Genomic DNA, 15,886 nt, shown 5'->3' with positions numbered 1-15,886 from the left:
AGTTTGTTATTCTCGTGTGTGTGTGGCTGTGTGCGTGCGTCCCATCTCCGGTCTAGCTGACTGTACCCCTGGCTCTCTTATCATCAGCATTATGAGATAGTAACTAAATAGTAACGCACAGCCACTTGGAAAAGTAACTGTAATCAGATTACTGGCTTGTAAAAAGTAACAAGTTAGATTACTATTTACTGAAAAAAGTAATCAGATTAGAGTAACTACTAGTTACTTAGTACCTAGTTACTGGCATCACTGAAAATGGGTCACATTTCCAAACCCTTCCTGTGTTGAAAAGCAGGTAAAATTTCGCTCCTCTTTAGAGAAAAAAAACATTGACTTTTATTTTCGCAAACCTTGGAACTATACGGGTCTCTTGGGAGGGAGGCGCTGAGAACGGGTGGGGCGCCAGGGGGGAGAGAGAGAGGGGGAGAGAGAGAGAGAGAAACAAAGAAAGACAAATACACAATAAACAATAATAAACAATGTGGAGGAGTGAAGAGAAACAACAGTTTCACACCAAGCTCGAAGAACGGGCTGAGTGACACTTGATGCGCGCAGTGAAAAGCAATGCGGCTCGACCAATGGAGAGGCAGGATTCCCAGAGAGAGAGGGCGGGACTTTAACGGACCAATGAGCGGCCGAGGCGCCTCTGATATGAGCCCGGTGAGGGCGGGGGGGACGGGACATTTAAACGGTACCGTGCGGCGAGGAAGGGCAGGCGCACAGGGGGAAAGAAAAACAACATTCCGTGGTATATAATATATCCAAGTTTCAAGTTTGTTTCTTCATCGGGGGATCGAGTAATCAACAGCGAGAAGAATCCCGTGTTGTTGTTGTTATTATTACTATTATTATTATTACTACCGCGGAGAGGATATGTCTCTGCAGCTGTCGAGCGGCGCGCTGGAGCGGCTGGTCGCGCACCGGAGGACCTTCCCTCTCCACGCACGGACCGGCGCCGTGCGCACGCTCTTCGGCCCCGTGGACCACGACGAGCTGAGCCGCGACATGAGGACCAGGCTGCGGGAGATCCGCGACCGGGACCGGCAGAGGTGGAACTTTAACTTCGAGGCCAGCGCCCCGCTGCCGGGCGGAGACTACGAGTGGGAGGAGAGCGCCGCGGAGAGCAGCCCCGTCTTCTACCGGGACTCTGCCCCCGTGCACACGCCGGGGAGGACCCGGGCGCTGGGTGTTGTTGTGACGCCCGTCGATGCGGTGGACACGGTGGACGCCTCCTTTGTGGATGTACCGCCCGGCTGCGCGGAGCGTCTCATGGCCGGACCAGCAGAGAGCTCCGTCTGCCCCGCCGCGGGGAACCGGGACAACCCTCAGGAGGACTGCCCCGCGGGGAACCGGGAGAACCCTCAGGAGGACTGCCCCTTGGGGAACCTGGAGGACCCGGAGGTCTGCCCCGCCGCGGGGAACCGGGAGAACCCTCAGGAGGACTGCCCCTTGGGGAACCTGGAGGACCCGGAGGTCTGCCCCGCCGCGGGGAACCGGGAGAACCCTCAGGAGGACTGCCCCGCGGGGAACCGGGAGAACCGCGCGGACAGCAGGCTGAACTCGGGGAGCCAGACCCGCAGGCTGCAGGCCCCGTGTCTCCGGCGCAAGAGGTCCGCCGTGACCGACACGAACAACACGCACATTACAGGTGAATATCACGCACGACTCTGGTTTTGATTGATTGATCGAACATGTTCAGATCTACAAATAATACAGCACTGTTTGTGGTCTGACACTAAAAACACGCATTGCAGGTGAATAACACACACATCACTAAAAACAACTTTTTACGCACGGGGAGAAACGGGCGGTGGTCATGGTTTTGTTGGTTGTTGTTGCTGTGATTGAACTCTGGTGTTTAATGTGATTTCTTCTCTCTCTCTCTCTCTCTCTCTCCCAGATTTCTTCATGAAAAGAAAGAAGTCGACAGAGACGCACGTTAATAAGAACGAGACCTCCTCTTGTCACCAGTCCCCGGTGGCACAAACTACACGGAAGAGAATCCGTTGACGGTACGAAGACGTTTTTTATTGTAACCATGCTGTTTTGATTCTTTATTATTAATTGGTTTTCAGTAATAGCTGTGATTGTTGTAGCCCACTATTTCACTATATAAGTATAATGTAGATGTGATACCCTATATATACATCGATTATTCCATTTGGTATACATGCAGTTTATCTTATAGGTATACCTATAACCAAAACACTGCTTGGGGACTCGAATTGCAGGAAGTAGCCACTATAGGCGTTGGTAGTATAGTGGTAATAAATAATAGTATTGGTAGTAGTAGTGTTAATAATAAGTAATAGTAGTCTAGTAATACTAATAGTATTGGTAGTGGTACTAGTAGTAGTGTTAATAATAAGTAATCGTAGTAATACTAATAGTATTGGTAGTGGTAATAGTAGTGTTAATAATAAGTAATCATAGCCTAGTAATACTAATAGTATTGGTAGTGGTAATATAGTGTTAATAATAAGTAATCGTAGTAATACTAATAGTATTGGTAGTGGTACTATAGTGTTAATAATAAGTAATCATAGCCTATAATAATAGTATTGGTAGTGGTACTAGTAGTAGTGTTAATAATAAGTAATCGTAGCCTAGTAATAATAGTATTGGTACTAGTAATAGTTGTAATATTATTGGTGGTTGTAGTAATAATAGTAGTAATGGAGTACTGAGTGCAGGTTGGGGGAGGGGAACGTGCGTCACAGTGTGGCGGGAAAAGGCTCCTCTGCGCGCTGACGTCGGCCCTGACGTGTGGACGTGGCTCCTCTGCGCGCTGACGTCGGCCCTGACGTGTGGACGTGGCTCCGGCCGCGTCTCGTTCCACCAGGAGCAGAAACGCCTCTGACTCATGTTTTCTCCAGAACGGCTGCATGACCGGAATCCTTTGTGTCTGTCCCCCAGGCGCTGCACTATATCACCACACGCGTGTGCGGATCTGTTTCCCCTGCTATGCCGTCCGAGTTGAAGGCGGAGTTGAAGAACGTGAAAAGGGACAGAGAAAAAGCCCCGACCGTTCAACCGGGGGGTCGGTGCGCGCGGACCGGGGAGGGAGGGTCCGCTGAGACGCAGCCTGCAGGCTCTCGGGACCGAAGGACTGAACTATCCAGACAAACTGTAGCATTCATGGTTTGCTTTTTTTTTGCATACAGCCACTTGACAGTGTTAAAATGTTTTAACATCTGTGCAATCCTTATATAAATATAATGTCTACACTGGCCAAAAGTGTACAGCTTTATAGAGACAATAGCCTATATAATGTTATTTCATGGTTGATATACCTGGTGTGTGTTTATATGTTTGTGAACTATTCTAACTTATAATTTATTTATGTTTCTTTATATTTGCGAGAAAAACATGCCTTGTTGATTTAGCCAAAGGGCATGTTTTTTATTTTATTATAATTATTTTTCTTTTTGAATGTTTTATATTTTTGCAATCATGTAGCCTGTCATAGTATAGCCTACACTTGAACTGGTTTCCCTGTGTGTCTGAGCCTCTTTATGTCTTGCAAAACGATGCAAATAAAGTATTTTTCATTTGAAACATTTTGTAGTTGTGCTTTTGCCCATCGTGCTAATTTTCGGATTTGTTCTGGTATATATTGTGATTATATTATTATCCATATACTCATTAGATTACATTCAAATGTATTGTCATACACAACGAGTACAGTACAACAAAAACAAGTTTAGCATCTAACCAAAGTGCAAATGAAACAGTAACGTGCAGTATATGTATACAGGTGATTCAATGGGTATACAATATATATAAATGAGTACTACAGAGTAATAATGCTAATGATGAAGCTTTATTTCGAACATGATTTTAAAAAGAAACAATAAAAAAGACAAACAATGTAAAATATGCATATCACTGTTCGAAAAGGAGTAGGAAGAAGCCTAAGCGTATGCCCTACCCTCCACCACTTCCAAGTGGGAACACTAATTAATACTTACATTATATAATGGAGAATATCCACATTGCCAAAGAACTTCATTCTTAACATTGAAAACAACTAAATAATATCAGTATCCATAATGTAGTATACAAAAGAAAACAGCTTAGAATCCAGAAGTTTGATAATAGTCACCTCCCCTTTCCTCTTTTTGGTAATTTGCTAATATCGTTCCTTTATACGTGTTTTTAAATAAAATAGCAATATTTCGGCTTTCCTTCATTTTATCGTCTCAGTTTCAGTTTATTTAAAAAAGGACCGTACACATTAATAAACATTTCTGTAAATGTGTCAGTTTTAGCCATGCAGCTGGCTAATTCGCAACTGTAGTCCTTTTGGCACACAAACAAGTTATTTTTTTAATGTTACCTGGGAGTTCTTGAGTCTTTGCTCGATACATTAACTGTGCCAGTTCAAATGTGAATAAGTCCATTAGGCATTTGACTAAGAACAAGTTATTTGTGTGATCCCGAAATCCGACCTTGTGTACAATTCTCATAGCTTTTTTCTGTAGTGTATGGTTTTAAAGTGCTGATTTAAGCATTTCCCCATATCTCCACACAGACAGTAACTCAAATATGGTAAAACAAGACACCAATACAGAGTATACAACATCCTCTGTTCCAGAATAGGTTTTGCACTGCACAATACTGGAAATGTACATGCATCTAATCACAGAGTTACAGTCTTTATAGTATATATCACTGTACAGTGATACAGGTATAAATACACTATGGTAGCCTACTGGTCAGTTGTATAACTGTAATAGAATAGGAGTACTTTATTAATACAGAGGGATATCCAGCAGCACAGATCGCTCACAATGAACACTTAGTTGGTCAAAAGTTACAAAAAATAATCAAATAAAAGTACATAGTCAGAGATATGCATTCTAAAATATGTACATTAAAAATTTCTGAAATATACAGTCTGCCAATATACAGTAATATACAAGAGTATAGTATGTCAACATATCAGCCTATATATTGAGTTGTTTTGAAGTGAGGAACGGGCTGTAAGGTTGTTTAGAAGCGAGGTACAAGGGACTAAACGTTTCGTAATTATGCCACAACAATGTGGAACGCCCTACCCACAGCCGTAAAATAATGTGAATCCCTACCCACCTTCAAAACCACTCTAAAAGAGCACATGTACAGTGTCCTCCCCCTCAAATGTATATATTCTCTTTTAGAAACGCTGTCTGTAAATAAACAGTACTGTATATTTGTATGTCGTGTATGTCACAAATGTCCTGATGAATTGAAAATGGGGGACCCTGATGTAAACAAGACGAAAGTCTTTCTCTGGTCTGCATCCCCTTAACAATTGTGTGTATTGAGCCGTACTGTATTGTATCCATTCTGCCATCTGTTAATAACATTTTCAATCTATCAATCAATCTGTATCACTATGTATGTCTCACTGAGGCTCCGTCACTATGTATGTCTCCGCTCTGCTTCCCAGAACAGCCTGGGGGGTGACACGAGAGGAGACAGTTGATCTTTTGTTAAACTCGTCCACTAGCAGAATGCACTGGCAGCTCTTTAGAGCAGGTTAGTGGAGTCCTTCACACATCAAGCTCACCGGAAGGTGCACGTTAGAATATACACACCACAAGGCCATGGTTATAGTTATTATATAGGCTACACGTCTCATTTGTTTCAGAACATTGGAACATTTCATTTAAAATTGACCTGTTTATAATATTTACTTTGCCTGCATAATATACACCATAGAGCTACAACTGATGGCGGCGCGAGCGGAGACGCGGCGGGTATACCCTCTTACACCGGGGGAAGGGGGAAACGCCATTTAATTTCTCTGTACGTCTTGCACATTATGAGAAGCGACAATAAAGCTGACTTTGACTTTGAACATATAACTATATAGAGCTACGACATAGAGCTGTATAGACTAACCATAGAGCTACAACATATAGAACTATATAGATCTACGATAGAGCTATATAGACGATATAGACTCACCATAGAGCTATAGACCTACTATAGAGGTATATATACCCATCATACGCACAGACAATAGAGCTCCAACATATAGACCCACCATAGAAATATAGAGCTACAGTGTATATATAGACCCACCATATAGAGAGATAGACCTACCATATGTATACCCATCATAGAACCATATAGACCTACCATATAGAGAGATAGACCCACCATATGTATACCCATCATAGAACCATATAGACCCACCATATAGAGAGATAGACCCACCATATGTATACCCATCATAGAACCATATAGACCTACCATATAGAGAGATAGACCCACCATATGTATACCCATCATAGAACCAGACCCACCATGAGGTATGTATAACCATCATAGAACCATATAGACCCACCATAGAGGTATGTATACCCATCATAGAACCATATAGACCCACCATAGAGGTATGTATACCCATCATAGAACCATATAGACCCACCATAGAGGTATGTATACCCATCATAGAACCATATAGACCCACCATAGAGGTATGTATACCCATCATAGAACCATATAGACCCACCATAGAGGTATGTATACCCATCGTAGAACCATATAGACCCGCATAGAGGTATGTATACCCATCATAGAACCATATAGACCCACCATAGAGGTATGTATACCCATCGTAGAACCATATAGACCCACCATAGAGGTATGTATACCCATCATAGAACCATATAGACCCACCATAGAGGTATGTATACCCATCGTAGAACCATATAGACCCACCATAGAGGTATGTATACCCATCATAGAACCATATAGACCCACCATAGAGGTATGTATACCCATCATAGAACCATATAGACCCACCATAGGGGTATGTATACCCATCGTAGAACCATATAGACCCACCATAGAGGTATGTATACCCATCATAGAACCATATAGACCCACCATAGAGGTATGTATACCCATCATAGAACCATATAGACCCACCATAGAGGTATGTATACCCATCATAGAACCATATAGACCCACCATAGAGGTATGTATACCCATCATAGAACCATATAGACCCACCATAGAGGTATGTATACCCATCATAGAACCATATAGACCCACCATAGAGGTATGTATACCCATCGTAGAACCATATAGACCCACCATAGAGGTATGTATACCCATCGTAGAACCATATAGACCCACCATAGAGCCGCTATACAGACATGGAGCTGCTACAGAGTAAATTTCGCAGAGTAAATTTTACTCAGTTTGAGTAAATTGTACTCAGCAAAATGTACTGTGTACAGAGTGACTAGATACAGACGCACTGGGTTTAACCCTTTCACTGCCGCACTACCAAACGGTTAACCCTTTACTACCGTCGGTAGTGTGATAGAAGTAAAGGGTTGACCTTCGGTGGTGTGGCAGTGAAAGGGTTAAAGCACCAGGGATAACAGCACCGGGTTTAAAGCACCAGGAGGGATAACAACACGATGACGGGTTAACCCTTTCAGAGCGGAGCATCCAGGGTGCAGCGCGGCAGCTGCGGGATCTAGTGTGGGATTTAAAGTCCCCGGGCCTGTGTGTGTGTGTGTGTGTGTGCCTGTATAGAGGCAGCAGCTGGCTTTGGAACCCCGCATTGTCCACGGAGGACACCCCCACATTCACCCGCACTCAACGAGCCCTCTGAAGGAACACACACACACACACACACACACGCACGCACACACACACACACATACGCACACACACATACACACACGCGCACACACATTCACCCGCACTCAACGAGCCCTCTGAAGGAACACACACACACGCACGCAGACACACACACATACGCACGCACACACACACGCACGCACACACACACACACACACACACACACACACACACACACACACACACACACACACATACACACACGCGCACACACATTCACTCAACGAGCCCTCTGAAGGAACACACACACGCACACACATACACACACACATTCACCGCACTCAACGAGCCCTCTGAAGGAACACACACGTACACACACACACACACACACACTGGGCTGGATGGGCTACACTGCACTGAGCGTGGGGAGCCACCTGCCTTCAGAAGAAGGGAAGGAGCTTGTAGTCTTTGGTAATTGTCCTCGTCCATTGAAACGGGCCATTCAACAAGGTCATACTTGCAAGTTTACCCTTAATTGAAAGAAAGCAAACGCACCACGGGCTCTCTCTCTCTCTCTCTCTCTCTCTCTCTCTCTCTCTCTCTCTCTCTCTCTCTGAATGCCAGATCTGCGTCCTGGTGTGTGTGTGTGTCTGTGTGTGTGTGTGTGCGTGTGTGGTGCGTGCGTCGTGCGTGTGTGTGTGTCTGTGTGTGTGTGTGGGTGCGTGTGTGTGTGTGTGTGTCTGTGTGTGTGTGCGTGTGTGTGCGCGCTCGCCATAGCGTGTCCCTCCCCCTCTCTGTGCCATATGGGCCTATAGGCCTGGCTATATATATAATAATAATAATAATAATAATAATAATAATAATAATAATAATAATAATAATAATAATAATAATAATAATAATAATAATACATTTGATTTATAAAGCGCTTTTCAGGAACCCAAAGACGCTGAAATATATATATATATATATAATATATACCATCCAGTCACGGATAAGGAAAGTATATAGGCTATATTTAAAACATACAGACGTTTGCGTTTTCCTACCCTGACCGTAGCAGTACTGTATATCTGTATGTCGTATTATGTCATAAATGTTATGATGAATTGACAATGGGGGACCCTGATGTAAACAAGACGAAAGTCTTTCTCTGGTCTGCATCCCCTTAACAATTATGTGTATTGAGCCGTACTGTAATGTACCCATTCTGCAATCTGTTAATAAAGTTTTCAATCAATCAATCAAAACCGCGTTGTGACGTCACGTTGCGGTGGTTCTGGGTGACGTGACGTCAGCGGCGCGGCACCGGAGGAGACGCGTGTACCGGCTGCGTGAATACTTTCGGCAAGCAACAAGCCCTTCCGCGTCGCTCTGATTGGCCGAGCGCGCGCATGCGGATGAGCCGCGACGCGCTCCTCAGCCAGGCAGGAATAATAAACTCCGCTTAACGCAATTTATACAAATGGAAGTATTGATTTCGCCGTAACGAATGATTAAAAAAATACACCGTTAACTGGAATATGTTGTGCCTTTACACTTATTTACATACACTAATATACTGATACTGATGCGTTCTTGCGCTCTTGCGGTCAAAAGAAAATATGCGCTCCTAACTCTCACCCCTTCTCTCCGTGAACTGTCAACAACATGAAAAGGTGAATGAAACTACATAATGCAATGCATGCATGCATTTATTTTGAGCTTATGGACCTTGTGGTATTCTTGTTTTTTATTGACTTACTGTGTTACTGTGTTTTTTTTTCTTCTTGACTTGTTTAAAGAAGACGTGTCTCTGTTAAGCACTTTGAGCTGCACTCCGTGTATGAAAGGTGCTATATAAATGAAGATTATTATTATTATTATTATTATTATATGTTGGATTATGTAATTGGTTTGTCATGACAAACCAATAAAAAATCGCGAATTAACCGCTGGCTACAACAACACACAGTTACTACATGCATCATTGTTTACAATGAAAGGTGGGGCTAATCGAAAGGACTGGACACGGACAAGTTAAACTAACCGAAAGTTAGTTGTTCACCAACAATCTACAGACACAAACAAACACAGAACCGGACTGTTAAATTAAATTAATTGATTGCTGTTTAACGCGTCCGTGTCCAGTCCTTTCGATTAGCCCCACCGTTCATTGTAAACAATGATGCATGTAGTTACTGTGTGTTGTTGTAGCCAGTGGTTAATTCGTGATTTTTTATTAGTTTGTCATGACAAACCAATTACATAATCCAACATAATTGTAAAGGCACAACATATTCCAGTTAACGGTATATATTTTTTAATTATTCGTTATGGCGAAATCAATACTTCCATTTGTATAAATTGCGGAGCGTATAGTATTCCTGCCTGGCTGAGGAGCGCGTCGCGGCTCATGCGCATGCGCGCGCTCGGCCAATCAGAGCGACGCGGAAGGGCTTGTTGCTTGCCGAAAGTATTCACGCGTACCGGCTCTGACGGGCGGCTCTTGTCCCGGTGCTTCCAACACAAAGCCTCGCGGCTGACGGCTCTTGTCCCGGTGCTTCCAACACAAAGCCTCGCGGCTCTGACCATAGATATCTATGGCTCTGACGGCTCTTGTCCCGGTGCTTCCAACACAAAGCCCCGCGGCTCTGACGGCTCTTGTCCCGGTGCTTCCAACACAAAGCCTCGCGGCTCTGACGGCTCTTGTCCCGGTGCTTCCAACACAAAGCCTCGCGGCTCTGACGGCTCTTGTCCCGGTGCTTCCAACACAAAGCCCCGCGGCTCTGACGGCTCTTGTCCCGGTGCTTCCAACACAAAGCCCCGCGGCTCTGACGGCTCTTGTCCCGGTGCTTCCAACATAAAGCCCCGCGGCTCTGACGGCTCTTGTCCCGGTGCTTCCAACACAAAGCCCCGCGGCTCTCATTCTAGCCTTTTTTGTTGCCATATGGCAAATCCGTGTGTAAAGCCAAGAGCCATTCACCATCACCGCGCCGCAGAACGTCCTGCATTCAGGAGACAAAGGACACTTTGTCTGGCCGCTCTATTGATACGAACGGGGCAGGGAGGGACACAAATATTATAATTAATCTATGGCGATATCCAGCTAATTAACGTCCATGTGCGCGCGGGGTTATTCACTGGTTTTATTTGCTCAATAGTTTACACGTTAAAGATGACAGCTGCTTCTTTCATCGAGTCCACTGAGACATTTATTCGCTCAAATTCCTCAGGGGCTTCGTCTTTACGTCGCCACGTTAAATACATGGCAAATATACTATATTATAGGTTATATAATTTGGTTTAAAGGGTCATCATTTGTATCCCTTGTTTCAAAGGTGCAGAGGTCATTTAGGACTATGGAATAGAACAATAGAAACGCTTTGATTGAAATCCATAATACAACGTTATGTCAAGTAAAGTCACATTTATTTATAAAGCACATTAAAAAAAAAACTAAAAAACCACATTGACCAAAGTGCTGCAACTAATTAAAAACAACAGATCATAGTCACAAATGAACTAATTAAAAACAACAGATCATAGTCACAAATGAACTAATGAATAACAACAGATCATAGTCACAAATGAACTAATGAATAACAACAGATCATAGTCACAAATGAACTAATGAATAACAACAGATCATAGTCACAAATGAACTAATGAATAACAACAGATCATCACAAATGAACTAATGAATAACAACAGATCATAGTCACAAATTAACTAATTAAAAACAACAGATCATATAGGCACAAATCAATACATTAAAAACAACAGATCATATAGGCACAAATCAACACATTAAAAACAACAGATCATAGTCACAAATTCAAAACAACAGACCTAGCACAAAACACATACCAAGGGGATCAATAGACCATACAGACAACATGACATACAGAGTAAGACATGTTACTGGAATATTAAGAGAATGACATGGAGGTTTGGTGAAAGATGGAGAGAAACTGACCAATCAGCTGGTTCACCCTCTGACTTTAAATGTCTTGACGTCACTGCAAGCAGGTGGCGGCTTTGTCATTTTTTTTTTTTTTTTTAAATAGGCGCATCAGAGATGATACAAATTAAATAAAAAAACAATAATAATAGATTAATTAAATTAATACATAAATACATTATGTAAAAGTGAATAGGCTAACTTTAACAAACACATCTCACATGCTCTGCTCAAACACGATTTAGGAAACATGGTTTAGGTAACATACTTTAGGAAACATGATTTAGGAAACATGGTTTAGGTAACATACTTTAGGAAACATGATTTAGGAAACATGATTTAGGAAACATGATTTAGGAAACATCAAGTTCAAGTTTCTTTAATAGTTGTCATACAGAAGTACAGAATACTTTTATATAAAATGCTTCTTTCTGTTACGCTCCAGAGACTGTGCTATAAGATAAGTAATAAAATAAAATAGTATAGCATGTAAAAATAGAAGTCACGTACGTAGACACAGTGTTCAGTATAGACATATGTACAATGTTCGATGCAGAATAGAGTAACTGAGTTACCATACTTCTGTATGACAATACAATATACTATGCAATATACTAATATACAATACTATATAGTGCAAAGCAGAAATGGGATGAGGTACAATTTAGGTACAATTTACAGTAAGGTGTACTGAGGTATGGGTTGTAGTGCAAATCCTTTACCAATAAATATAAAGTGTGTTTAGGTGTTCTAAAGTGTGGAGAGTGGGTGCTGCAGTGTGTTGTTTGTTTAAAGTGAGCGTGTGCGTGTGGATGTGTGTGTTGTGAGTGCATTTGATGGTTGTTGCATAGTCTTTCTGTGCTTGCCATGAGACTCCGGTATTGCTTGCCTGACCGCAGCAGTTCAAAGAGGCAGTTGTTTGGGTGGCTGGAGTCCTTAATGATTCTCTTAGCTTTACCCCTGCACCGCTTGTTGTAAATGTTCTTGAGAATGGGAAGCCCCCGTCCAATTGTGCGTTCGGCTGAACGTGCCACTCTCTGTAGTCTGCTACGGTCTTGTGCTGTGCTATTCCCAAACCAGGAGGTGATATTGCCAGTCAGGATGCTCTCTATTGTACATGAGGGAACATGATTACATGAGGGAACATGATTTAGGGAACATGGTTTAGGAAACATGGTTTAGGAAACATGATTTAGGAAACATACTTTAGGGAACATGGTTTAGGAAACATGGTTTAGGAAACATGATTTAGGAAACATGATTTAGGAAACATACTTTAGGAAACATACTTTAGGGAACATGGTTTAGGAAACATGATTTAGGAAACATTCTTTAGGAAACATGATTTAGGAAACATGATTTAGGAAACATGATTTAGGAAACATACTTTAGGAAACATACTTTAGGGAACATGGTTTAGGAAACATGATTTAGGAAACATGATTTAGGAAACATACTTTAGGAAACATGGTTTAGGAAACATGATTTAGGAAACATACTTTAGGAAACATACTTTAGGGAACATGGTTTAGGAAACATGATTTAGGAAACATACTTTAGGGAACATGATTTAGGAAACATACTTTAGGGAACATGGTTTAGGTCAGGAAACATGATTTAGGAAACATGATTTAGGAAACATACTTTAGGAAACATGATTTAGGGAACATACTTTAGGAAACATGATTTAGGAAACATACTTTAGGAAACATGATTTAGGAAACATACTTTAGGAAACATGATTTAGGAAACATGATTTAGGAAACATACTTTAGGAAACATGGTTTAGGAAACATACTTTAGGAAACATACTTTAGGAAACATACTTTAGGAAACATGATTTAGGGAACATACTTTAGGAAACATGATTTAGGAAACATGATTTAGGAAACATACTTTAGGAAACATACTTTAGGAAACATGATTTAGGAAACATGATTTAGGAAACATACTTTAGGAAACATACTTTAGGGAACATGGTTTAGGAAACATGATTTAGGAAACATGATTTAGGAAACATACTTTAGGAAACATGGTTTAGGAAACATGATTTAGGAAACATACTTTAGGAAACATACTTTAGGGAACATGGTTTAGGAAACATGATTTAGGAAACATACTTTAGGGAACATGATTTAGGAAACATACTTTAGGGAACATGGTTTAGGTCAGGAAACATGATTTAGGAAACATGATTTAGGAAACATACTTTAGGAAACATGATTTAGGGAACATACTTTAGGAAACATGATTTAGGAAACATACTTTAGGAAACATGATTTAGGAAACATACTTTAGGAAACATGATTTAGGAAACATGATTTAGGAAACATACTTTAGGAAACATGGTTTAGGAAACATACTTTAGGAAACATACTTTAGGAAACATACTTTAGGAAACATGATTTAGGGAACATACTTTAGGAAACATGATTTAGGAAACATGATTTAGGAAACATACTTTAGGAAACATACTTTAGGAAACATGATTTAGGAAACATGATTTAGGAAACATACTTTAGGAAACATGATTTAGGAAACATGATTTAGGAAACATACTGGTTTAGGAAACATACTTTAGGAAACATACTTTAGGAAACATACTTTAGGAAACATGATTTAGGAAACATACTTTAGGAAACATGATTTAGGGAACATGGTTTAGGAAACATGATTTAGGAAACATGGTTTAGGAAACATGATTTAGGGAAACATGGCCCAAAAACCTAAATGGAGTTTTTCCTAAAACCACACAATTAACTGGCCAATCTGCAAAGACGACGGCAATTAAATATATAGAAATGGGGGAAATCAGCCAACATTGAATTAGCATTTCCCGTGTTCCGTGCACGGCCATCTGGCCTCGGCGCAGGCGACGGGGAACAAAGGGAGAGCGAGGTGGAGAGGAGTGAGTGTGCCGTCGCATTGACCTGCAAATGAGGCTTTGTCACCGAATTAAAGCTCCCCTGACCCGCCGCCCCCTCCGCCCAACCTCCGCTTCTTCCACCATAGCATGACGAATGGACGAGTGAATTCATGTGTACACATGTAAGCACACACAGAGACGCAGACAAAACAGTCTGCAGACTATAGATGTTGTTGGCAGTCCTGCGGGCTATTTCGCTTAGTGGTAAAAACAAAACCAAAACAAAGCACTTCACGTGACCATGCATTCATCATCTTTCCATCTGTCCTGCGTGGAGGAGGCACACGTTAAATACCACGGACAATGTTCACATTCACTTCTGTGTCCATCATTATATATATATATATATATATATATTCTGGACTTCTTGCTGCTGGTTCATGGGCCCTAACGGGTTCTGGTGTGTGTGTGTGTGCGTGTGTGTGTGTGGGGGGGGGGGGGGTCTACTGTGAGCCCCGCCCACCTCTGCGGAGCGACCGGGGACACAAGTGTTTGCGTAAAGGTGACGATTGCTGTGGAGAAATCCATTTGAGGTCGCGCGCATTGTGTGCGTGCAGGCTATCTTTTTACACGTATTTGGTGTGTGTGTGCGTCAGGGAAGAAAGGACTGTGCGCATTGTGCGCACGCAGCACTGTGCGTACTCGTTCCAGATGCCACCCCCTCTCTCCCTGCCTCTCTCTCTCTCTCTCTCTCTCTCTCTCTCTCTCTCTCTCTCTCTCTCTCTCTCTCTCTCTCTCTCTCTCTCTCTCTCTCTCTCTCTCTCTCTCTCCCTGTCTCCCTCTCTCTCTCTCTCTCTCTCTCTCTCTCTCTCTCTCTCTCTCTCTCTCTCTCTCTCTCTCTCTCTCTCTCTCTCTCTCTCCACGGTTCCTTTTCGGTTCCATCCACTCAATATTCATGCGTGGTTTGTGACAATGGCGCCCCGCCACGCTGCGGGCAGGCCGGCCGGTTCCTCCAGATCCCTCTGTGCGGCTGACAGGGAACTCGTGGCGGCCTTTCAGACACGTCCCCTCTGCCTCTCGCCTCCTCGTCTTTACACCCGGAGCCTCGCCTCTCGGTCGGGGGCCTCATCATCACAGCCTCCCACCCGGCTCTGCTCCGCCGCCCCGCGCGTCAAGGGGACCGGCTTTAGAGAGAGAAGCAGAGCTGCTGCACAGTGTTCGAGTTTTATTAGCCTATTAGTCTGTGTGTGTGTTGTTGTCAAAACAGCGGGGCCAAATACACATAGATTCGAGTCCTTTCAAATGTATTCTCATTATAGCACAAATACAGAAAACAAGTTAAAGGAGTATATACTGTTACACTTGCTCTCTGGTTGTTTTCGTTGTAGGCCTACTGTATACTTGTGCTGCATGATGACAATACGTTTGAATCGAATCTAATATCTAATCTATTTGTATTTGGTCCACTGTTTTGACGACAACGTGT

The 15,886-nt window shown here is 42.5% G+C and overlaps 1 protein-coding gene across 2 annotated transcripts; it reads left to right on the top strand.

Annotated features, from left to right (window-relative positions):
- The first annotated feature begins 701 nt into the window (after positions 1 to 701).
- Positions 702 to 3,528, top strand: LOC311230771 (uncharacterized protein). 2 transcript variants are annotated; one of them, XM_084317130.1, is made up of 4 exons: positions 702 to 1,293; positions 1,402 to 1,648; positions 1,901 to 2,012; positions 2,917 to 3,528. In XM_084317130.1, the coding sequence occupies exons 1-3, from the start codon at positions 874 to 876 to the stop codon at positions 2,008 to 2,010; spliced, it is 777 nt and encodes a 258-aa protein (XP_084173256.1). In that variant the 5' UTR covers positions 702 to 873; the 3' UTR covers positions 2,011 to 2,012; positions 2,917 to 3,528. The 2 variants fall into 2 exon arrangements, with proteins under 2 accessions (XP_084173256.1, XP_084173255.1); XM_084317129.1 differs by having other exon boundaries at positions 702 to 1,648.
- Positions 3,529 to 15,886: the final 12,358 nt, after the last annotated feature.

This window comes from Notolepis coatsorum (assembly GCF_963971535.1).
Source record: "Notolepis coatsorum genome assembly, chromosome: 6".
In the NCBI taxonomy this organism is placed as follows: Eukaryota; Metazoa; Chordata; class Actinopteri; order Aulopiformes; family Paralepididae; genus Notolepis; species Notolepis coatsorum.
This window is presented reverse-complemented; position numbering and strand designations above follow the sequence as displayed.